Below are 22,570 nucleotides of genomic sequence, written 5' to 3'. Positions count from 1 at the left end.
AATATTATACTTGTGTAATTTTGCACGCATACAAGAAATAGATGGAAGAGAGCCGCCGACTAATACGCGGCGCCGCTCCCAGCGAAGTCCTTTTATCTTTTTGCAATTCACTCCAATGTTGCGTTAAGCTGACATCAGCACACTGGTGCGCACCAGTCGACAGTCGTGTCAGTCCAACGCCTTCCCGCTTCCCGTCCCTTCTCAGTCCCAGATCCACCTGACCAGCTCCCTTCGACGGCTCAGCCGGTGCCCGCCGTGCAATGGCCGGCCGCCCCCGCCCGCAGGCGCACTCGTCGTCCGCCTCCACGCGGCGGCGCGAGCGGTGGCTGGTCGTCCTCGGCATCGCGCTCCACGCCGTCTACATGCTGAGCATATTCGATATCTACTTCAAGTCCCCCATCGTCCACGGCATGGCCCCCGTGCCGCCCCGCCTCTCCGCGCCCCCCGCCAAGCGCCTCGTCCTCCTTGTTGGTTCGTCGCCCCGCCCTCTCCTCCTCCTCTTCTGATCCTGCCGCCCAGGCTTTCAGTCTATTTGGGGGTTTTCGTCCGTGTTTTTTGTGGGTGCGATGCGGTGAGGGTTTTGAAAATTATGGTGGCTGCAGCGGACGGGCTCAGGGCGGACAAGTTCTTCGAGCCGGACGAGCGGGGAAGGTACAGGGCACCATTCCTGCGTGGGGTGATTGAGGAGAAGGGCCGGTGGGGCGTCAGCCACGCGCGGCCGCCCACCGAGTCCAGGCCAGGGCACGTCGCCATCATCGCCGGCTTCTACGAGGATCCCAGTGCTGTAACAAAAGGTGCGCTGTTTGACCTCTAGTTCCAGTGTATCTCTATTGGACAGTAGTATTCTTCATGTTCATAAGAGCTACGATGTTGGTTGTCGGTGCTTACTGCCAACCTGAATTCATACTGTGAGTTGTGGGTTACTGCCAGCCTGAATTCATACTGTTAGTTGTGGTTACTGCCAACCCCATAACACACTTGGTTCATACATTTTAATGCTCCAAAATCGTTACTTATTCTTAATAATCACACTTCGAAGATCTGTACGGCTCTGGCACAGCTTACAGAGGGGGGTTGGGGGCAATGGATGCAAGATGAGGACGATTCTTGTCTCCAGCTCTGGGAAGGAGAGGGGTGGGTGGGTGGTAATGGAGGTGAGGTTGGGGAAAAGCAGTAGGCTGGAGCAGCGCAGGGGTGTACAACACGTCAACATTATTAGTTATTTTAGTTTTTAGGAGTTATGTGAGCAATTTCATTAGAACTCACTGTCTCAGTTACAACATTGGTGTTAGTGTTTGTGGTGGGTGTTTGCAGATAAGAACAGTGACAGATTAAGTCATGGCAATACCTTTGGATTCGACAAGCCTCACATGGACTGATGAACATGCTTTCACAACAAGTCATTCAACTTGCTGTGATCTTCTAGTCTACTGGATTCAGTTTCTGTATTGCCTAATCTGGTAAGGGCTTCCTTGGTAGTTATCAGTGTTGGAGTTATACTCCCTCCGTTCCTAAATATAAGTCTTTTTAGAGATTCCACTAAGGGACTACATACGGAGCAAAATAAGTGAATCTAACTCTAATGTATGTCTATATACATCCATATGTAGTTTTCTAGTGGAAACTCTAAAAAGACTTATATTTAGGAACGGAGGGAGTATTAGTGATGTCTTTTGGTCTTTTGCATTCTAGTCTCTTGGCATCCTCCTGAAGACTTTTGGCATCCTCATGTATGTGTATATATGGTGGCTTTGGCCTCTTAATAATACAAGTTGCATATTTCCTGACATGGTATTAGAACTTAGGTTCTTTTTTCGGGCGTCGCAACTCGCCCTTCCGATCCAATCTTGCGCTCTTTGGTGCCCCGTGTCTTCTCTCTAGTCAAATTCCCATCCAAGATCTCCGTTGTGGGCTGCTCCTCTGGATCGAGCCGACACCCTCTGGGTTGCCGCCGGTCGCTGCCTCTCGTCGGCCTCGCTGCCGGTCTCTGCAGTAATCCAACTCTCCCAAGAAGCTTTTGTTCATGCATCGCATGGATCCCTCCTGCAGACCAACCCGCTGCTTGGATTGGGGCAGTCCCGTGCGCTGCTGAAGCCTGCGTCCTTCGGCGGCCGCCGCCTGACCGCCGTCTCCTTCGTCTATTCGTGTTCGCCGCCATCTAGCCGCCCGACCGTCTGCTGCTGCCTGTCTGCCTCGATCTGCCTGCCTCGATCCGTGTCGAGTGCTCGAGGCCGCTTCGTGTGTTGGAGCGTGGCAGGTCGGGCCACGTTTTGGGCCTCGGCTTCTCTCAAGGCTGATTCGATTTGCTGCGGTATTCCAGCGAGACTTCGACCCTGTTTCGGGTGTGTTCAGTTGGATTGCCAGATTGACTTTGGGGAGAGGGAGAGGCTCTTCCTCGCGGCTCGATGTTTTTGACGGTGTTCCATACATTGATCCCGTCTCGGATATGCGCCTTTCCTCGGTGCTTGGTGCTCGCCCGCTTGGAGGTGGTGGTTGTCGCTCGACATCGACATCTTTTGCGACTTTGGCCCGTGCCGGCCACTCCACGTCGACTCCTTCGGCAGCTGCACCGCCTATGCTGGCCAGTGTCAGTCGTTCTTCATCGACTCTTTCCACGACTTCCGCACCTGGTGATTTTCGCCCTACGTCGATTCCTCTTGCGGCTTCCGTTCACGATGGAGACCGCTCTACGTCGACTCCCCCAGTGGCTTCCACATGCGGTTCTACGTCGGCTCGCTACTCTCGGTCAACTCTACACACGGCTTTCACGAGTGGTGGCGACTGCTCATCATCGGCAGGTGTTTCTACATTGACCTCTTCGGCCTTGTCCCTATCTACGCGTGGGGATCCTGCCGGTCGCCGGATGCGTATCTCCCGGGACATGACTTTTGACGAGTCTCGTCCCTTCTACCCGCGTCCATCCTCCTCGGCTTTTTCAGCGGAGGACATCTTTTTTCTTACGTTTCCAGATACACCTCCCTCTGTGCCCAATATTCCTATTCCTCTTCTTGCTGTTGCAGATCTGACGCCGTCCTATCTGACGCCGTCCTCTCCTACGGATTCTTCTCCTTCCTCATCGCATGACTCTCCACCTTCATCATTGATACCTTCCCCTTCTCCACCTTCATCACCGATATCTTCCCCTTCTCCATCTTCATCACCGATACATTCCCCGCCTCCACTTCCAGGGATTCCACCTCTTCCCTCCTTTCCTTTTCATTATACTCGTCGTCCACGTGTTGTGGATAAATCCATTGACGTGCCATCTACTTCTGGCGCGTCGTCCTCCTCATCCCAGCCGACTTATGGTCTTCGGGCTTGGCCTCGCCCTCCCCCTGACCGCTATTCTCCTAGTCGATATGGTCTTTCGGCTGTACTTGAGCCTACCTCTTATCGCGATTCTGTTGTTCATCCTGAATGGCGGTTTGCGATGGCGGAGGAGCGTGCCGCTCTTGAGCGCATCGACACGTGGGATCTTGTTTCTCTTCCTCCCGGTGTTTGTGCCATCACTTGTAAGTGGGTCTACAAGGTTAAGACTCGCTCTGATGGTTCTCTTGAGCGTTACAAAGCTCGTCTTGTGGCTCGTGGCTTTTAGCAGGAGCATGGTCGTGATCACGATGGGACTTTTGCTCCTGTGGCCCATATGACCACTATCCACACACTTCTCGTTGTGGCCTCTACTCGTCGTTGGTCTATTTCTCAGCTTGATGTTAAGAATGCCTTTCTTAATGGTGAGTTGCGTGAGGAGGTTTATATGCAGCCACCACCCGGGTATTCTGTTCCTGATGGCATGGTATGCCGTCATTGTCGCTTTCTTTATGACCTTAAGCAAGCCCCTCGCGCCTGGTTTGAGCGTTTTGCCTCTGTGGTGGCTGCCGCTGGTTTTTCAGCGAGTGCTCATGATCCGGCGTTATTTGTTCACCTTTCAGCTTGTGGGCGGACTTTTCTTTTTCTATATGTTGATGACATGATCATCACTGGCGACGACCCTGAGTACATTGCCTTTGTCAAGGCCCGTCTCAGTGAGCAGTTTCTTATGTCCGATCTCGGTCCTCTTTACTTTCTTGGGATTGAGGTTTCCTCCATCTCTGATGGCTTTTTATTTCCCAAGAAAACTATATCCACGATCTTCTTACTCGTGCGTCTCTTAGTGATGAGCGCATTGTCGAGACTCCTATGGAGCTCAATGCTCACCTTCACGCTTCTGATGGTGAGCCCTTGTCAGATCGGACATGTTATTGTCATCTTGTTGGGAGTCTTGTCTATCTCGCTATGACTCGTCCGGATATCTCCTATCCTGTACATATCTTAAGTCAGTTTGTTTCTTCTTCCACTTCGGTACACTATAGTCACCTTCTTCGTGTTCTACGATATCTTCGTGGCACGATCTCTCATCGTCTTTTCTTTCCCCGCTCTAGCTCGTTACAGCTCCAGGCCTATTCGGATGCTACGTGGGCTAGTGATCCTACGGATCGCCATTCACTTTCTGCTTACTGTGTTTTTCTGGATGATTCTCCCATTGTCTGGAAGACGAAGAAATAGATCGTAGTTTCCCGTTCGAGTGCAGAGGCTGAGTTGCGAGCTATGTCTCTTCTGACGGCAGAGGTGACTTGGTTATGATGGTTACTAGAGGATTTTGGTGTTTCTGTTACTACACCTACCACCCTCTTGTCAGACAGTACATGTGCTATCAGTACTGCGTGGGATCCCGTGAAGCATGAGCTTACCAAGCATATTGGTGTTGATGTTTTTTATGTGCGAGCTGCTGTGCAGGATCATGTTGTTGCTCTTCAGTATGTGCCTTCTGAGTTACAACTAGCAGACTTCTTCACGAAGGCCCAGACTAGAGCGCAACATGGATTTCACCTTTCCCAACTCAGTGTTGTGGATCCACCATGAGTTTGAGGTGGTGGTGGGGGTGGTGTGGTTAGAGTTATATTAGTGATGTCTTTTGGCCTTTTGCATTCTAGTCTCTTGGCATTCTCCTGTAGCCTTTTGGCATCCTCATGTATGTGTATATATGTTGGCTTTGGCCTCCTAATAATACAAGTTGCATATTTCCTGACAATCAGGACTTTCAAGTGATGTGTGCATCAGGTGCGATTTTTTTTTTGTTACTACTGGAATAGTGCGGGTGGCACTTGTTCCCACAGTCCACTGACATATTGGCCACTATGCATGTACTGGACCACGTACCAGTGAGCATGGTCCATCGGAGTATGATTCATTGAAAGTATAGGATTTACAGCCTGCACTGATTATAATTAACAAACACCACTTAATAGTTCTATTCCCTGCTGTCGTGTGATAGCTTGTTTATTGGAAATTTGTGGTATGGAGGTGCGGTTAGGGAAGAGGAGTAGCCTGAAGCAGCACTGGGGTGTACAATGTGTCGACATCATTAGTTATTTTTGCTTTTAGGAGTTATGTGAGCAATTTGATTAGAACACACCGTCTCAGTTACAACTTTGGCGTCAGTTTTCAGTGGTGGGTGTTTGTGGATAAGAACAATGACAGGTTAAGTCACGGAAATACCTTGGACTCGACAAGACTCACATGGACATGTCTTTACAACAAGTCATTCAGCTTGCTGTAATATTCTAGTCTACTGGATTCACTTTCTGCATTGCTTAATCTGGTAAGGGCTTCCTTGGCAGTTATCAGGACTTTGGAGTGATATGTATGCATAAGGTGCGATTGTTTTTTTCTGTTACTACTGGAATAGTGCGGGTGGTACTTGTTCCCACAGTCCACCGACATACTGGCCACTATGCATGTACTGGACCACGTACCAGTGACCATGGTCCATCTGAGTATGATTGATTGAAATTGTAGGATTTACGGTCTGCAATTGATTATAATTAACAAACACCAATTATAGTGCTATTCCCTGAGGTTGTACGATAGTTTGTTTTGTGTTATTGGAAATTTGGGGTATGAAGGCACTTCAGAGATAAATTTAGGAACTGATGACTTGTTGCATGAAATTGCTTCCACGATGTTCACACATTTTACTTATTGTTAGTGCAGGATGGAAGGCCAATCCAGTTGAGTTTGATTCTGTATTCAATCAAAGTCGACACACTATCTCGTTTGGGAGTCCAGATATTGTTCCTATATTCTGTAGCAGCCTACCTCACAGTACCTGGGGTAGTTATCCACATGAATACGAAGACTTTGCAACAGGTCAGACTTATTGATACTGCATGCAACAAATTCGCAATGGGGTCATCTGTATTTTACCGTGTTTTGATTTATATGACAATCAGAGAATCATCTTGTGCCCTTGTCACCGTATATTGGTAACGCTGTGCTTACTTAATGCATGCACATTATACTGAATATTCGTGTACTCTAAAAGTTACTCCCTCCATCCCATAATATAAGAGCGTTTTTGACAGTACACTAGTGTAAAAAAACGCTCTTATATTATGGGACGGAGGGAGCATGTTACAGTCTTTGAGTTGATAATTTGGATGTGAATAGGGTTCCAGATCTGCGAACTCGCGATTACCATTGTTGAACTTATAACCTTTTGTGCGACGAGTTAAAAAAAGTTAATACTGGAATTGCTATATTTCTTGTATGAATATCTGAATGTTTTGATCCAATTGAAACTCTAAATATCACATAATCTATGGCATCAATCCTCTACTTTTCCGATTTGTTTTATCTATGGAATCACTTATTTACTTGGTTAGAGACCTTGATTGCAGATGCATCATTTTTGGATCATTGGTCATTTGACCAGTTTGAAGGTCTTCTCAACAGGTCTCTTGATGATGTTAAATTGAGGCAGTTGCTCCTACAGGATAAGTTGGTTATATTTCTGCACTTGCTGGGTTGTGATTCTAATGGTCATGCACATCGGCCCTATTCAAGCATCTATCTGAACAATGTCAAGGTTGTTGATGAAATAGCTGAGAGAATGTACAATCTCATGGAAAGTTACTTCAATGACAACCAAACAGCTTATGTTTTTACTGCAGATCATGGAATGAGCGACAAAGGTACGATAAAGTATTATACACAATGTTTTCACCCATCAACTTCCCTTCCCTTTTTCGTTTTTTCCATATGCTTTTTAGGGCTAGAGATCCCTATAAAGTTCTGGACCTACAGGGTTTGACAGCTCATGGCATGGCATCTTAACACTCCACAGTGTACTGATTTTGGTCTAAGTTTGCATGGTATTGCCTCAGGGTGCTGTGCATCACAATGACTTCTTAATGTATTGCTGACCTGTTAGTAATACCAGAGGCTTCTGCTTCTTGCTTTATTTTTATTCTGTAGAGTAGGGTTGTGCATTTTAATGATGCCAATTTTGATTTTTCACTTGTATTTTGGAGAATAGGGTTGGTCGGTAGTACATGGCTCATCATATCTTATGATGCCAGTGTCTTTATGATACTAATATAATTATGCATTTCTACTGATAGGAAGCCATGGAGACGGACACCCTTCAAATACCGATACTCCACTTGTAGCATGGGGGGCTGGAATCAGGAGCCCAAAATTCTTGGCCTATACAGACAAACCTGATGATGGCTTTCGGTTTGTTGATGACCACAGACACGATATGCCCACGCCACAGAACTGGGCTCTTGAAGGCTTCGAAAGAGTCGATGTCAACCAGGCTGATATAGCTCCTCTAATGGTTGTTTACAATAGGAAACCTTGTTTTCCTTTCTTCCTCAGCATGTTCTACATTTGTAAACACAATATTGCATTTTCTCAGTTGTTCATAAATTTTGCAGGCTACACTTGTTGGTCTGTCATGCCCTTTGAATTCTGTGGGGAACTTACCTTCTCATTATCTGAAGTTAAGCAAGGTTAGACAATAAACACCACAGTACTATCCAAAAGTTATTTTGTGCTTGCAGCCTTGGCTTGCAAACTTCTCGTTGAATTCTATATCCCAATTATTTCTCTTTTATTTTACAGTCTGATGAAGTTGAAGCAGTTCTGGCCAACACAAAACAAATTCTTAACCAGTTTCTCCAGAAGTCAGGTACCCATTCAGAACAAGATCTGAAACATATTTGGATTTTTTTTTCTTACTCCACTCTTCTAAGCTAGTAGGCTGTTGCACTCAATTGTACATAAGATTTGGAAATGATAATGATTGATGGGACTGTTTCATTATTTGTCCGCTGAAGTCAATGTTTTACAGCAGACCATTGGAAACTGTTATCCCATCATGTCAATCACCTTTGTACTTTATGCAAATTTACCACCTCCAAGCTGAATACATCAAATGATATTCTTATTCCATACATGTCTTTCCTTGACAATCTCAGAGCAGAAGCAATCCAGTTCACTCTATTTCAAGCCTTTTAAACCACTGGTGAACTATTCGTCTGTCCTCGATCGAATCGAAGATCTAATATCTGCAAGGGACTACAAAACTGCCATGAAGTATTCTGAAGAGCTACGTAGTATGGCTCTTGCTGGCCTCCATTATTTCCAAACATACGACTGGTTCATGTTAATGACAACAATTACCCTTGGATACATTGGATGGATGGCAAACCTCATTCTACATGTGCTACAGTCTTATACAACATTTCCTGCTAATCTTCTAAAGAGGACTCAGGTGTATCCCAAGAATACCTCCATGAAAGTAAGATTGTCCAAGTACGATTCTGTGTCTAACGTTGTCTGAACACATGCTTCTGTTGCTATATTGACTCCTGGATGCCGAAGGTGTCCTTGCGGCGATCTCGTAGTTCCTAATGGGTCGAGACAATGGAGTCAGTCCATGGACTTTCCCTCCTTTAGCTTGCTCAGGGTGGATTGCCATCAATATATTTTTTATCTACTTCACATATGTTTTGTTTCTGTTTCTCTCAGATACTCTTACTTTTCCTAATGAAATCCAGCATTGCTATAAAATTTACATAAGCGTCAGATTGAATTATGTTCAGAATATATGGTTTTGGTACTTATTCATTCTTTTTCTCTCAGATACTCTTATTTTCCCTAATGAAATCCAGCATTGCTGTAAAATTTACATAAGCGTCAGACAGAATTATGTTCAAAATATATGGGTTTGGTACTTATTCATTCTTGTGAACTGTTCAAAGTTACTTGAAAAATGATGAATTATAATTATAATTTACTGGAATGTCTTTTCTATTTGGTGACAGCTGATGTGGTACTTTTACACTATTTTCATCTTATCTCTCCCGGTTTCAGGTATACATAGGTGGATGCTTGTTCATGGGTTTATCATCCATTATACTACTTCTAGAGAAATCTCCACCACTTTACCATGCTTATGTATTTATGACAATATTCCTCTGGACAAGAATTGTACAAAACTACGAATTCATGAAGTCAGCATGGAGGGAATTGTTTAATATGCCATTCAAGTACATTATGAATCTTCTGATCAGTTCGGTTGCTGCATTGCTCATATTGGAGTTTCTGGTGCGTACACAACCTGTTATTGACACCTAAAATATTTAACTTATAAGACTGAGATTTGACATAGGATTTGATACTTCTGTGCAGGTTATGAGCTTCTTTGATCGGAAGCTTTATACATGGTGCTTTTTGGCCCTTGGGGTACTAGCTTCAGTCTGCGGAGCCTTTTCTATTGAAGCTAGCCCTGCTGTTGCAATATACACATGGCTCGCATGCTGGTTCCTGTCTGTATTCACATTGATGCCAGCTGAAATTCCAGAGAATAACAACTTAGTGTATGCTTCTTTGCTCACAGTATATTAATACAATGTTTTTTTTTCATTTGTTAATATTAGCTGACACCTCAGAGTTTAAAAATTACATATACATAATATGCTACCGATGCTGTTCTCTGAAATTTATGACATTGAGAGTCAAGGCATACATGACTAACTGCCACCACATTTTAATCTTTCTGTTTTGTTTTTACTTGCATTTATTATATTTGATGAATCTTACTTATGCAGAATTTTTAGCGGGGCACTTATAATATTGATCGCAATGGCTTCGAGATGGGCGACCATCAATACCAGCACCTTTTGGTTGTATCTTAATCGAGCAAACAAACAAGCCCCTAAATCCTCCAAGCTATTTTTTGTTCAGGTACAAAAGGCAATTTGTTGTATCGATATTTATTTTGTTAAAGTTAAGTTGACATAGTGTTGACAGCTGTCACTGTGCTCTAGGTTATTTTGATCTCAGTGTCTTCAATTATGGTGTGGTTAACTACATCTCATCGGTCTCAGCACAAAGAACTGCACCCATTGCACCAGTTGATCAACTGGTGCGTAGCTGGTAAGCCATAAACACTGACCCTATAATCTTGCAATCATGCTGCTAAATATCTCCAGTGTCTCACATTTCTGTCTCACTTCAGTTCTTCATGGCTATGGGAATGTTTGGATTGTGGCCAAAGTGTACCTTACCAAAAATTTGGCCATGGCTCAAACATTGGTCTTTGTTTGGATGGTTGCCAACCTTTCGGCATGCCAGTGCACTTTAAAAGAAAAAGTAGGAAAGGATTAAAAAAAAAGGTTTTTTCATCAAACAGCTTGAACTTTGTGTTAGAAAAAGTGGAAATAGCTCAGTTTGAGAGAGGGTTGGGGGAATCCACTTTGAATTTGATAAATATATTGCTTGTGAGTATGTGTTCGCATATATGCGATAGATCTACCCATTGTGGATTGGAGATTTGAAAAGGACATTAATGTTATATCATATGGATGCAACTTGATTGTATTGCAAGGCCCAAGGGGCATATATATAGTACAAAAGACTTGATACTAATATAGTACAGAAGACTTGAGGTACAAGAAAGGAGATACAGGACTCCTAGACGGATACTAATATACTTCATAACACCCCCCCCCCCCCCCCCCCCCCCCTCAAATGCAAAGTGTATACAACAACATTGCATTTGAAGAAGTGTAACACTAGAAAGAAAATTGACAATCCAAAATCCACGTCCTGATTGTCGTCGTATCATGAAGAGTCTTCAAAACCTGTCGAGTCAAGCCAAAGAAGAAAACACATCAGAGGAAGACACCTAAGACACTGCATCAGTAGAAGATACAATATAAGTATCAAGAGAAGATGGGTTGTCAAAAGAAGATGACACATCAAAAGAATGAAGCATTTCACACAAAATCATAGCCCAAGAAAACCCGCGGCAAGAGAATGGGCGTAGATCAACAATGCAAAGAGAGGTCACAGAAATCCTATAGAAAGGACAAGGATCAGAAAAAGGAAAAAGGCTGCCAAACAGTATGGTGGACTTGCATGAAATGAGAAACACAAAATATCAACGGATTTGGTCGATGCAACGGAAAATATAGAGCTAGAAACTAGAAAGGATACATGGGACAGAGATGCAAGCCATCGTGGATGCAAGAGTGGAAGATGCAGAGAAAGCCGTGCACATTAGATGCCGGCAAAGAGCAGCGAAAAACAAACGTAGCGCAAGGGCAGGCAACACCGATAGAAGATGCATGCGCGAGACTGAGCACCGTTGAAAATCACCGAACAATGAAAGGAGTCGGTGTGGAGCAATGTGCGAAGCTTGCAAGAGGATTTGTTGTATAGCGACCAACACAGCCCGCGAAAGGCGTCGGAAGGGATGATGTCACAGGTGGACCCTGTGACAACTGTGACGAGCACCAATCATCGAGAGATAGCGTATTTGCGAGACATGATCAATATAGGAAACACCGTCAAGAGTCGGGGAGCGAGGGACCCTGTGATGAGCACCAAGCACCGAGAGACGGTGCATGTGCGAGACGGGACCAATATAGGAAGCACAATCAAGAGTCTGGGAGCGAGGGAGATGCATGCCAAACGAGATCATTGTGCCTGGTTTTTTAACTCAGCGGAGCAGATCTACTCGCAGCACATGTGCGCAAGCTACTCAGCTGAACATGAGTGCCGGCTGGAATGAAGGCCAGTGTACATGTGCAGGCCAAACCAGGAGCAGTTGCGTGGAGCCTTGCACATAGGAAGCCTAACAATGCAGCTAGCTTCACGTGTGTGCGGGACAAACTAGGAGTGAGGCACAAGAAGCCTTGCACAGATGAAGCCGGCGGACGAGGCGCCGCATACAGGAAGCTGGCGGATGAGGCACCAGATGGCTGGACATCGAGAAGTCAGTACATGGGTGGAGGCTGGTGGCTGGATGGGGATGGAGCAGCCGGCGGCATGGGCGGGTAAATCCGGTGGGCGGGGGTGCGTGGGGGTGTGAAGCGCGAGTGTGGCCAACAGCCGGCGGAGGGCGAAAGAGGAGCTGGCGGCCTGGGCGTCCATCCGGAACCTCGGCTTGGAACAGGCGAATCACGATGGCAGTGGACTTTGATTTGGAACAACAGTGGGAGGAAATCTCGACCGGGAAGAAGCGTGAATCGCGGGCGAGGTGATGAAGAGCGGCAGCGGGACTCGTGGGTGATGGCGTTGCGTTGACTTGAGGCAAATCATGGGAGAGAGAGCAGCGACCAGAGCAGGTGCACACAAAGGCAATAGAGGAAAATAGCAGCCGACCGAGAGGATTACGGCGGCGGCGCGATATTGGATTGGAGCATGAGTCGATATTGGATTGGAGCATGAGTAGCGCCTGTGAAAAAAGAACCTAGGGCTCTAATAATGGACACAACTTGATTGTATTGCAAGGCCCAAGGTGCATATATATGGTACACAAGATTTGAGGTACAAGAAAGGAAATATAGGACTCCTAGACCGATACTAATACTTCCTAAATTTTTAAAGCAAATACTAATTTGTTGAGAATCATTCAAATTGAAGCCATAGTGTCATCATTGGCTGCAAAACACGTGCAATTTACTAGTACCCACTAGTCTTAGGCTGGTCGTAATGGGCGTATCATAGGTAGTATCATGCATGCCAACTCGGCAATTTTGATGAGGTGGCATAGAATTAAATGAAGAAAGAGAGAGCTGGGTATCCCATCATGTTAGCATATCATATTAAATAATGTGCTACTATGTATCATGCATGACAATAAATGAACTATCCTATGTATAATACTATGCATTACGGATGTAGTATCATACACTAGTATTATATGCATGATACTAGTATATGATACTCCCCATTACAACCAGCCTTAGGACAACTCCAACCGTCCGACCTAAACGGACATGCAATGTGTCCGTTTTTTGTCTGTTTGGGTCGTCCAGGCAAACAACAGACAACAAAGTCTGGTTTTGTCCGCTGGCCCATAGGTGCGCCCAACACGGAGGGACGCATTTGACGTTTTGGTCTGAATTTTTGAATTAAAAAAAACAGCCACCAGAAGTCCAGTCTTACATTAATTAAACTAAAAACATTAACTAAAACCATTAAATAAAACTATTCTAGTTGTCGTCTTCGTCGTCCTCAGATCGACGAACACCGGTGCCGCCCATGGAAACGCCTGGTTCCAACGATGTCTGATTATGATGCGCTGCATCCTGCTGCTCTGCTTGCCACTGCTCGCCTCCTGCAATGCATGCCGCTCGGCCTCCTTGGGTGTGCACAACCATACGGGCATGCACGACATCCACCACGGCGAGCAGGGCACCATGTTCGTCATTGACAAAGATTGCCCCACTAATGGCCCTAGCGCGTTCTCCGGCTGCTGCTACTGCTGCTCCGACATGGAGACATCGCCTGCTGCCGATAAGGCCAATTGGTATGCAAGGCCCTCCGATTCGGTGAGCCGGGAGTCCTCGATGGCCTTTTTGTAGGCCTTCTTGTTCTCCTCATTGAGCTGGGAGGCCTCGTCGGTTAGTGGTGGGGGACTGGGGGCATGCTCACGTGGGGGACTAGGGGCAGGCAGGTGCACGAGTGGCGAAGTAGGACTGATGCCCATGTTATGCTCGTCGCGGAACCAAGTGTCCCAGAATGGTGAGTTGACGGGTGAATGCCGGGTCGCGATGGAGGTCCTCATGCGCGGGTGGAGGCTAGAACGGCAGGCACTGGAACACTCTGGGTTCAGGTGCCAGTTGTTCGGCAGGTGGACGTCAGGCCACAACATCGGGGTGGCCTCTTGCCAGTACCGCTCGCTCTGCTTGAGGCCGACGTACATACGTTGCCGCGTGGCCTTAGGCAGCGTCAGCTCTGCCCTGAGGTGGAGTCGGCCTCGTGTTCGTGCATATCCCCAGCTAGGGTTGTATGTCGGGCGACTGGGGGGCAAGGGGAAGAGAACTGGGCGGCCTGCATTAAAAAGGATGCCTGGGGAGGAGGTTGGGTGGCTGACGTGCGGGCCCGCCATCATGCGTGGAATTAAGTAGGACCAGGGGGTGGCCGACGCGCAGGCCTGTCTGTCTCGTGTCCGTGTGGACGCAAATCTGGCTGCACGAACCCAAATGTTGGGCATAAGATGTGTTTGCCTTTGCATGTTGGGCTGTGGGTTTTGCCCTCGCGAACCCAAATGGACACAATCAGAAGAAACGGGTTGGCCGGTTGGAGTCGCCCTTAATAGACCCGGTGTTCTTGTCTAAGATGTTGGAATAGATCTTGTGCTCTAGGAGTTTTGCATTGAACTCCTGCTGCCATATCGGCCCATTTTTGACTGTAGAGCGATATCTAGCACATCGCGTTGAAGACTTAAAGTAGTTCCTTCGACAGTTGTGTTGTACAGTTCATAGCAGCAAGGTGGAGTTGCTCCTCTACAACCTTGTGCTGCTTCATCTATATTCCTGTGGCTTTTCACTTGCAGTCACAGTTTACATCTGTGATAAGAATTTGGTGTCATTCACTTTTGTGTACCAATCTGTCCACCTCGCCGTTGGGTCAGAGCGTTGATGCCTTGACTACATAATTCTCTGCATTGTTGTATAGGAATACGGGATAATTGATAGTCCATCAGTTGGGATGATTATATCACAGAAATGTGAAGTTTCTCGGATAAGCTTTATTCATAATCACTTACAGCTCGTTTGGCACCTATCATTTGGGTCGGAATTCATGAAATTCATTTTAGAATTCCGTCACCAACACGTTTGGCTGGCCTGGTATTGTTGGTATTATTGGCTGGGAAGCTATCATTTCACAATTCCGCTCGTTCCCGTCTCCCTCGTCTCGCCCTGAAACCCTTGTCTCCTTCCACGGTTCCACCCGTTGCCGCCGCCCATGGTGATCTACTCCTCCGCTTCTCCCCCATCCTGCGACGCTCGCACGTGACCTCTTCTTCACCCCGCCCCGCGGCTCTCCTGCACGCCCTCTCCGTTGGCAGTGTAACGACCCAGTGATCCAAGGATCGGTACAAGGGGAATTGGGGATGAGATCTGAGTTGCTTTATTGAAGAAGGAGATGAGGTACAGAGAAAGTTAGGTGGGAGAAGAGGAAAGTAGGGAGAGGATCTGAAGTCTCATACAATGCATAGTATCTCCTCTGCCCACACACCTACTTATACACGCACACACCCTGGCCAGTGGCCCCCGCCTCCTGGCCCGCACCGCTGTCCACCGCATCAGGGGATGGAGGTGTGACAGAACCCTAGAACCACGGATACGTGGCCGCCGCCTTGTCCAGAGGACCTGGGCCGTCGGGAGTCCATCTCCACCAGCAGTACATCCCCGGAGCCAATCCAAGGGAACCTCTACCACTCCGCATCGAACTCGACCCCAAGATAATGGCCACCTTGACCTTCTCGACTGTGAACCAATCTGCCCTGTGGCTCCCTCCGCCACTTACAGCAGGTAGCCAATCTCAGTCATACTGTAATCTGCTCATCCTCTTGAACTTGCAGCTGAATTTTGTATGACTGAACCAGAAATTGCTGGTTTGTTTATTGCTCGAGGCATATTGTTTCTTGATTACTGTTGATAAATCCTAGTGGCAGCCAAACATGAGATTTGGATTTGGAATCTAGATTTCAGCAAATGAAATCTGGGCATAGATTTCATTTCATTTCATTTCTATCAAATGAAATGAAATCATAGGTGCCAAACGAGCTGCAAGAGAAACTGTATATCTAAAAGAAGGAAATACAAATTATCTGAGACACTGAGAAATAGATGATCCCGTGTAAAGAAACTAACTTTAGTTTTGCATTACCACACGGATCAACAGAGCTTCTTCTATCTGAAATCGAGTTGGTTAAACTCCATTAAACATGCATCGTTTTGTTGTTGAAATACCGTACCTTTTGATTATTGTTATCCTGGTTTGCTCTTGCTGAACTTCTAAGACTTTGGGGTGTTGGTTTTTTGACATATCATGTTTTGGCAGGTTTTGCGATGGTGCTACCGCTCTTTTCACCTTGTAGCGTTCTATCCCGTCTTACATCTATCTTCTTGGGTTTTGCCCCTTCGTTTCTGCTGCTTTCTATTGGGTATGCAGTTAACTTACGCTGAAGTATTCATAGATCAAATATTTTGTTGATGTATCCATGGGATATCATGTACATGATACGTTGTTTGAAAATTTGACCTCTGCAGCTATGAAGCGGTTTTCTATAGTGCTTTTGCGCTGGTACTCATGGGATGGATATTTCTTGAATCTGCCAACTTGTATTGCTCTGAAGGAAGCAATTCTGCGTGCTACAGTAGCCTTGTGGATGGATCAGTTTATGGCTATGACGAAAGATGCTTACAACTATCTGATTTACGAATCCCTCTGTTATTTGTAAGGCTATGACCTTTTTCCATCTTGTGTTCTGGACTGCTGTATGCTTTCTGAGTAATATGATCTCAGTCCATAGCTTAGGTGCATAACAACACTGAGGAAAAATTTTCAGCACTATACAAGGTTTCTGAGTAACAATACCTTATAAGCATACTTTGTTCTCTCCATTTTTTAATGAAAAGGCGGCGCTCCTGCTGGTTGCTTGAAAAAAATTTAAATATCTTATGGACACGGGTCATCCGCCAATATGAAGATGTATTAACTCCAGTCAAAGCTGAATCCTTTTCAGTAGGGATAGCCAATGGAGACTGTGAAATCAGTAGACATGCCAATAGGTAGGAAGAAAGTCTCAGTGGTATTGCAGTAGGACAAGTGAATTGATAGTATCTTAGGCTTAAAATTTTAGGTTTCTGATGAGTGATATCAAGTGAGTTAAAGGGATTGTAGGGTTTCATTGAACTGAAATCAGTGCACTCATTTTTTTGTTAAGTCCCTTGAGGTTCCTGGTTTGCCTTATATATGTTCTGGTGCTTGTAAGTTGTCGCATACTTGCCTCCACAGTCCATAAGCCTGACACCCATTGGCTGTGTGAAGGCATTTCTTGATTGATGCAGTATTATTTCAGGCCACTCAACACTCACATCCTCCTTTCCTACCTTACTAGCTCCAAAGTTCCAAGGCCTCTGCTACTAGTGCTTGTGTATGTTTTACAAATGTGTCGTTTTGCCTTGCAGATGATCTTATTCAATGTTGCTTTCTTTGGAACTGGTAATTTTGCAAGCATTGCAAGCTTTGAGATATCATCTGTGTACAGATTCATCACAATATTTAGTGTAAGTGCTTGTGATGTATTGTTTTTCTGTTTAAGTTAATCTTTTTAATTCCAGTTACTGATCATTCCTCCTTTTTTTTCCCGTGGCAGCCATTTCTTATGACGGCACTTCTGATTTTCAAATTGTTCATTCCATATATGCTTGTCATGTAAGTTTTCTCAGCCTTTTTTTTTATCTTATGCAAGTTTTTTTGACGAAATGCAGCAGCGCTGCTTTCAGTTATATTAAGAGGAATAAATAAAGTTACAGAACACGAAAAGCGAAGCACAGAAGAAAAGAAAAACCTGAGATGCTACCCTATACAACAGAGCTCGATAGGGCCTTGTTCGGTTCCATAGGATTTCAAGGGGTTTGAAGGGGATTGGAAGGGATTAAATCCCCAGCAAGTCAAAATCCACATCAAACCCCTCCAATCCCCTCTAATCCCCTTGTGGTGGGGATTAACCGAACAAGCCCTAGAGGTGTTCAGGATGTCACACTGTACCCCTGGCACCCCGGTGCCACACCATGCATTCAGTTCAGAGATCTTAGCAACAAGATGAGCAGCAGTAGCTTTGTTATTGAAGATCCTACAGCTCCTTTCCTTTCAGACAATTCAGCCCGCAAGGATGGTTAGGGATCCCCACTCACGCTGTTTTCTAGATGAGAGAGCAGCACATGCGTTAGACCACCAGCCTACGATGTTAGCAGCAGAAGGTGCTCGAGACAGGGGCAGGTTGGGCACTGGGAGCAGCAACTTCAAAACGTCCATAGTGAAGGAGCAGCAAACCAAGATATGCGAGATTGTTTATGGATGGATGTGACGCAATCTGCATATAGGATTATGCAGCCAACCTCTTCGCGGAGATGATCCCGCTTAGGTACCGCGTCCGGCTTTTCATCGAGGGCCTGCCCAATGAGGCCTTCTTGGTGGTGATGACGCAACAGGCGATGTGCCACTTCCACACCATCACTGTGTCCTCGCTGGAGCGTAAAGATCTCTCGTACTTCATTGTCTACACTTGGATGGACGACCCCAACTTGCTGCTGAAGAAGGTGATGTTTAGCGTCGGTGAATCGCTGCCGAGCAACGGTCCCTCCAGTTGCTCACGCTGCCGGACGGCTCTGACAAGAATGTCAACGACAACCCATGGGATTTGTTGGACATCCCACACCCCGTGGCCCTGCAGTGCCCAGTGCTGATCCATCTCGGCTCCCTCGCGTATTTCCTGTGTCATGAGGGCGTTCCAGTGGCGTCTGGTGCTGCTGCTGGTGACGGTGATTGGGACACCTCCATCTGTTGCTATCATTGTGCTCGAGGGCTTATCGATGGCACCCCCCTCCCGAGCCTGCTGTTTTCGGTCTTCTACCGTCTTGGCAGGAGCTCTTCCTCGAATCGGCGCTGCAAGCTGGGTGCTCACCATGTTGGGCCGCCGTCCAGTCTGTTGCCGGCGCCTGCGCCTCTCCCTCCACAAGTGCTCGGTTTGCAGGCGCCTGTTCTGTCTCTCCCAGTGGATATCCTAACGACGCAGAACACACTCCCCTCTCTGTTACCTCCTGTCCATGGTGGGCTGTCGGGCGACGGCAACGGCGGGCTAACGGTGTAGTTGGGCGCATGCTCACAGCCTCCCACGCTGTCTGAAAGCTGTACCACGGCTGGTTGCATGGGCGAGCCGCTGGCCACTGCTGTCGTTCCTAAGCTCGCGTGCACTCTGGTGCAGCCCATGGCATCCGTGAGCTCTGCCCTGCACCCTCCCATGAGCGCTTTCTCTTCTCGGCTGCACCGCGGCTGGAACATTCCTGTTCTGATGTTGATGTTGTTGGGATGGAAATGCGAGCCCCGGCTGCTCCCTTTTCAACGCCTCTTGCGAGATGGTCAAGGCGAGGGACTAGACCACCTGCCCTGTGGGGCCCATCCTCAGGTCCGCTCGGATGCATGCTGCCCTTCTCATGGACCAGATGGAAGCGGGCTTGCAGCTTCTCCGCCTGGAGTTGCATGACCTGCTGCCCCAGCCTTCTGCCGAGCCGGTGGTTGGGCTGCTTCCTAGGGCCTTTGGGCCAGGAAAACGTTGAGAGTGCAACTGAGCCGCCCGCTCCTACCACACCTGGCAGTATGTGTTGATCGGCCGTCATTGGGCTCCCTAAATCCTAAACCCCACCCATTTGCCGGTGCCGATCTTGTCCCCCACCGCCACCCTCGCTAACGGTGACGGCGTACCCCTGCCGCCGCCCTCGACCGGTTCATCGCTCTCATCTCCAAGCCTATGACCTTGGGCATCCTCGCAATCACCATGTTCAAGCCCATGGGCGCACCCAGGAGACAGCGTGTTTAGCTATCACCGTGTGGCCAAGTCTAGGTGCGGCGGCGATGCCATCTCGCAGGCGCAGAAGCTGATCTGCAAGAAGCTGGGGCTGCCATTTGAGGAGCAGGACCCTGCTGCTCTGTTAGCAGTATGGGCAGAACTTCAAGGACGGGCTGACTCTGGTGGAGATTGATGCATCCACGGTGCTGCTGCACGCGGTTGGTGGCCGCAGGGTGCAGAAGACTGCTCGAGCGACTGTCGTGGTGCTATGTACCTGTATCTTACATCTTCCTAGTCTTTGCCGGCTTAGTTTCCATGATTTAGTGCAATGTTTTGGTTTGGAATGTCCGTGGGCTTAATTCACCCGCCCGGAGAGCTGCTGTTACGGGTGTTGTGCAACAGAAGAATGTGTCAGCTGTCTGTTTGCAAGAGTCCAAGATGAATATGGTTGATGCCCCGATTATCAATGATTTTTGTGGTCCTGGTTTTGACCACTTCGCTTTCACTCCATCTGTTGGTGCGAGTGGAGGAGTGATCATTGCTTAGAAGGATGATATTCTTTCAGTTTGTGCGAGTCTTTGCTCTGTTCTTTTCGTATCCATCAACTGTTTGCAAAGAAGTTCTGGTAAACAGTGGCAATTGTAAACATCTATGGCCCTCAACTTGCTTTTGTTGCCTGATCTGAAATCTCTGGCTAGTGCTACTCCCGTGCCAATTATTTTCGCTGGTGACTTTAACCTTAAGTTAATGTTGATGTGCTGGACAAAGTTTGAGTCTAATAACTTTGTAGTTGTGTACGCTCTGTACAAAGTACTCCCTCCGTCCGGAATTACTTGTTGCACAAATTCATAAAAATGGATGTATCTAGAACTGACATACATCTAGATGCATCCATTCCTATGTCAAGTATTTCCGGGCGGAGGGAGTATGATTTAAGTGAAGGTTCCTGTTACAAAACAAGTTTCGCTGTGTGATAGGATGAAACAAAAATCTGTATCCTATTCTACCTTACCTTATTTTTTTCTGGGAGGCAATTTTTGGAAGAATTGAGTGTAGAGCTTCAAGATAATTGATACACCATAAACGAATGAGTATATATCTCTTGGTCCTTTGGGAATGATAATTACTGAAACACCAGTCACTTTTTGTATCTGACATAATAATAGACTACAGTTTCATCTTTATTTTAGATATGCAGGCGGGTTAAATGTGTAATGTTCAACTTAATGCACTTGGATGGTTTTGGGAATAATTTTGGTTCCTGTTCAACATGTTCAGACTGCCTCTGGCATATTTGAGCGGAAAAACGTACATATGGGCCATCTTCCATATGGAACCTTTCGTTTTGTGGAGTGCTTATTTAGCGTCTGCTGTCTAGCATAATAGAAAACGGAACATGTTCAGCCTGCAGAAGACGGGGCTTTGGGCCTTCCATATGACACCTAGATAATTTTGTTATTTTATTCATGTTCAACTGGATGCTGTTTGTCAGTAAGCTTATACAGTATGTTCTGACTTACTGCAGATGTACATTTAGTGCCATAACCAAGATTGTAAGGATTCCACGTATCGGTTGTTATTTTCTTGTAATACTGCTTTCAGATGTGATGACAATTCATTTCTTTTTCCTGGTATGTGTGTTCTGCCCTTATGTACCTGAAATTCTTTCAGCACTTTCGCTATTTTCTTTTATTGACCGTATTTAATTTATATACAATTTTCATCATTTCTCATTCCCTTGACATTTGAATGGTGTTTGGTTTATCATGTTAGAGCTCTGCAAGGTACTCCCTCTGTAAAGTAATATAGGACACTAAAACGACACACACACACACACACATACACAAGTAATGGTCCTGTAACCCTTGCTTTTAGACTAAAGTTGTAGAGTTCAAGGCCTCAAGGGTTTTATGCCCTTTGATGATTTTAAATTGAACTGCGCCGGAGTCCAAACTTCTCTTCAGAAGAAGTGCCGCTGAACCTAGATGTTCTCTGTTTAAACTTGTTGATAAATGCTCAACCCATGTTGGTTTTCCTATGCTGATTACTATGTTCAGGGCACATTTGCCACACAGGAGTCAAATGGAATACAGAATGCATGGTTCAGTTCCCACATGTTTTAGAATATTTTTTTGTGTTTCAAACAGAGACTAGGTTTTTGTGTACATAATTATCTCTGTTCAAATGGCAATTCCTACTCCTGCAGTAGATAATATGGTGAATATTCCTTTTCATTTCGACCACAGGTCCAAAACACAGGGAGCTGGATGGAGATTGGCAACAGCATTAGCCATTTTGGAATTGTAAGTGCGCAAGTAGTCTTCGTGTTGCTGCTTTTTGCACTCACAAACATATACACAAAAGATATCGAAGTCTCGTCTCGGCAATTGACCTCACGAAAATTTATGTGAATTGACCTGACTTTTTTTAATATGGATTTTGCAGAATGTATCCATTTTTGTAGAACTAACTTCTGGCCTTTGTTTTATATGTGGCCCAAGTTTTGGGACTAAGCTCTTGTAGTTTATGGATGTTCATTGTATTGGGTGGATTAACTTCTTTACCCTTGTTTCTTCGAGGCAGAAGTGCCTGCTTAAAGACATAATCTGGTCACGACATCATGAATTTGTTAGTGCAAATGGTCACATTATGAGTTAGATAGAGGTTGTTAGGGGCATTTCCACCGCGGATCATCAAATTTCGGCTTGTGGGCACGTCTAGACGTGTCAGCGGAAATTCGGTCGGGTGCAGGCCATCCAACTGTGATCACCTAATGCCTGCCCTCTCCGTTTTTGTTTACACAGTATATTGAAAATAACTCAAAGATAGATATTAGTGTAACAATAATCCAAATGAAAATGTTACATTCAA

The 22,570-nt window shown here is 46.1% G+C and overlaps 1 protein-coding gene across 1 annotated transcript; it reads left to right on the top strand.

Annotated features, from left to right (window-relative positions):
* The first annotated feature begins 177 nt into the window (after window positions 1–177).
* Window positions 178–22,320, top strand: LOC123401528 (GPI ethanolamine phosphate transferase 1). Its single transcript, XM_045095356.1, has 18 exons — window positions 178–471; window positions 603–794; window positions 6,031–6,186; window positions 6,717–7,010; window positions 7,440–7,657; window positions 7,758–7,832; window positions 7,945–8,011; window positions 8,301–8,623; window positions 9,199–9,432; window positions 9,517–9,704; window positions 9,936–10,071; window positions 10,155–10,263; window positions 16,189–16,291; window positions 16,398–16,584; window positions 17,319–17,417; window positions 17,507–17,565; window positions 21,225–21,330; window positions 21,946–22,320. Exons 1-18 carry the CDS (start codon window positions 261–263, stop codon window positions 22,108–22,110), a joined length of 2,922 nt encoding a protein of 973 aa, XP_044951291.1. The 5' UTR covers window positions 178–260; the 3' UTR covers window positions 22,111–22,320.
* Window positions 22,321–22,570: the final 250 nt, after the last annotated feature.

The sequence above is a fragment of the Hordeum vulgare genome, chromosome 6H (assembly GCF_904849725.1).
Source record: "Hordeum vulgare subsp. vulgare chromosome 6H, MorexV3_pseudomolecules_assembly, whole genome shotgun sequence".
Taxonomy (NCBI): Eukaryota; Viridiplantae; Streptophyta; class Magnoliopsida; order Poales; family Poaceae; genus Hordeum; species Hordeum vulgare.
The sequence above is the reverse complement of the archived record's forward strand: the minus strand, read 5'-3'. Positions and strand labels throughout refer to the sequence as shown.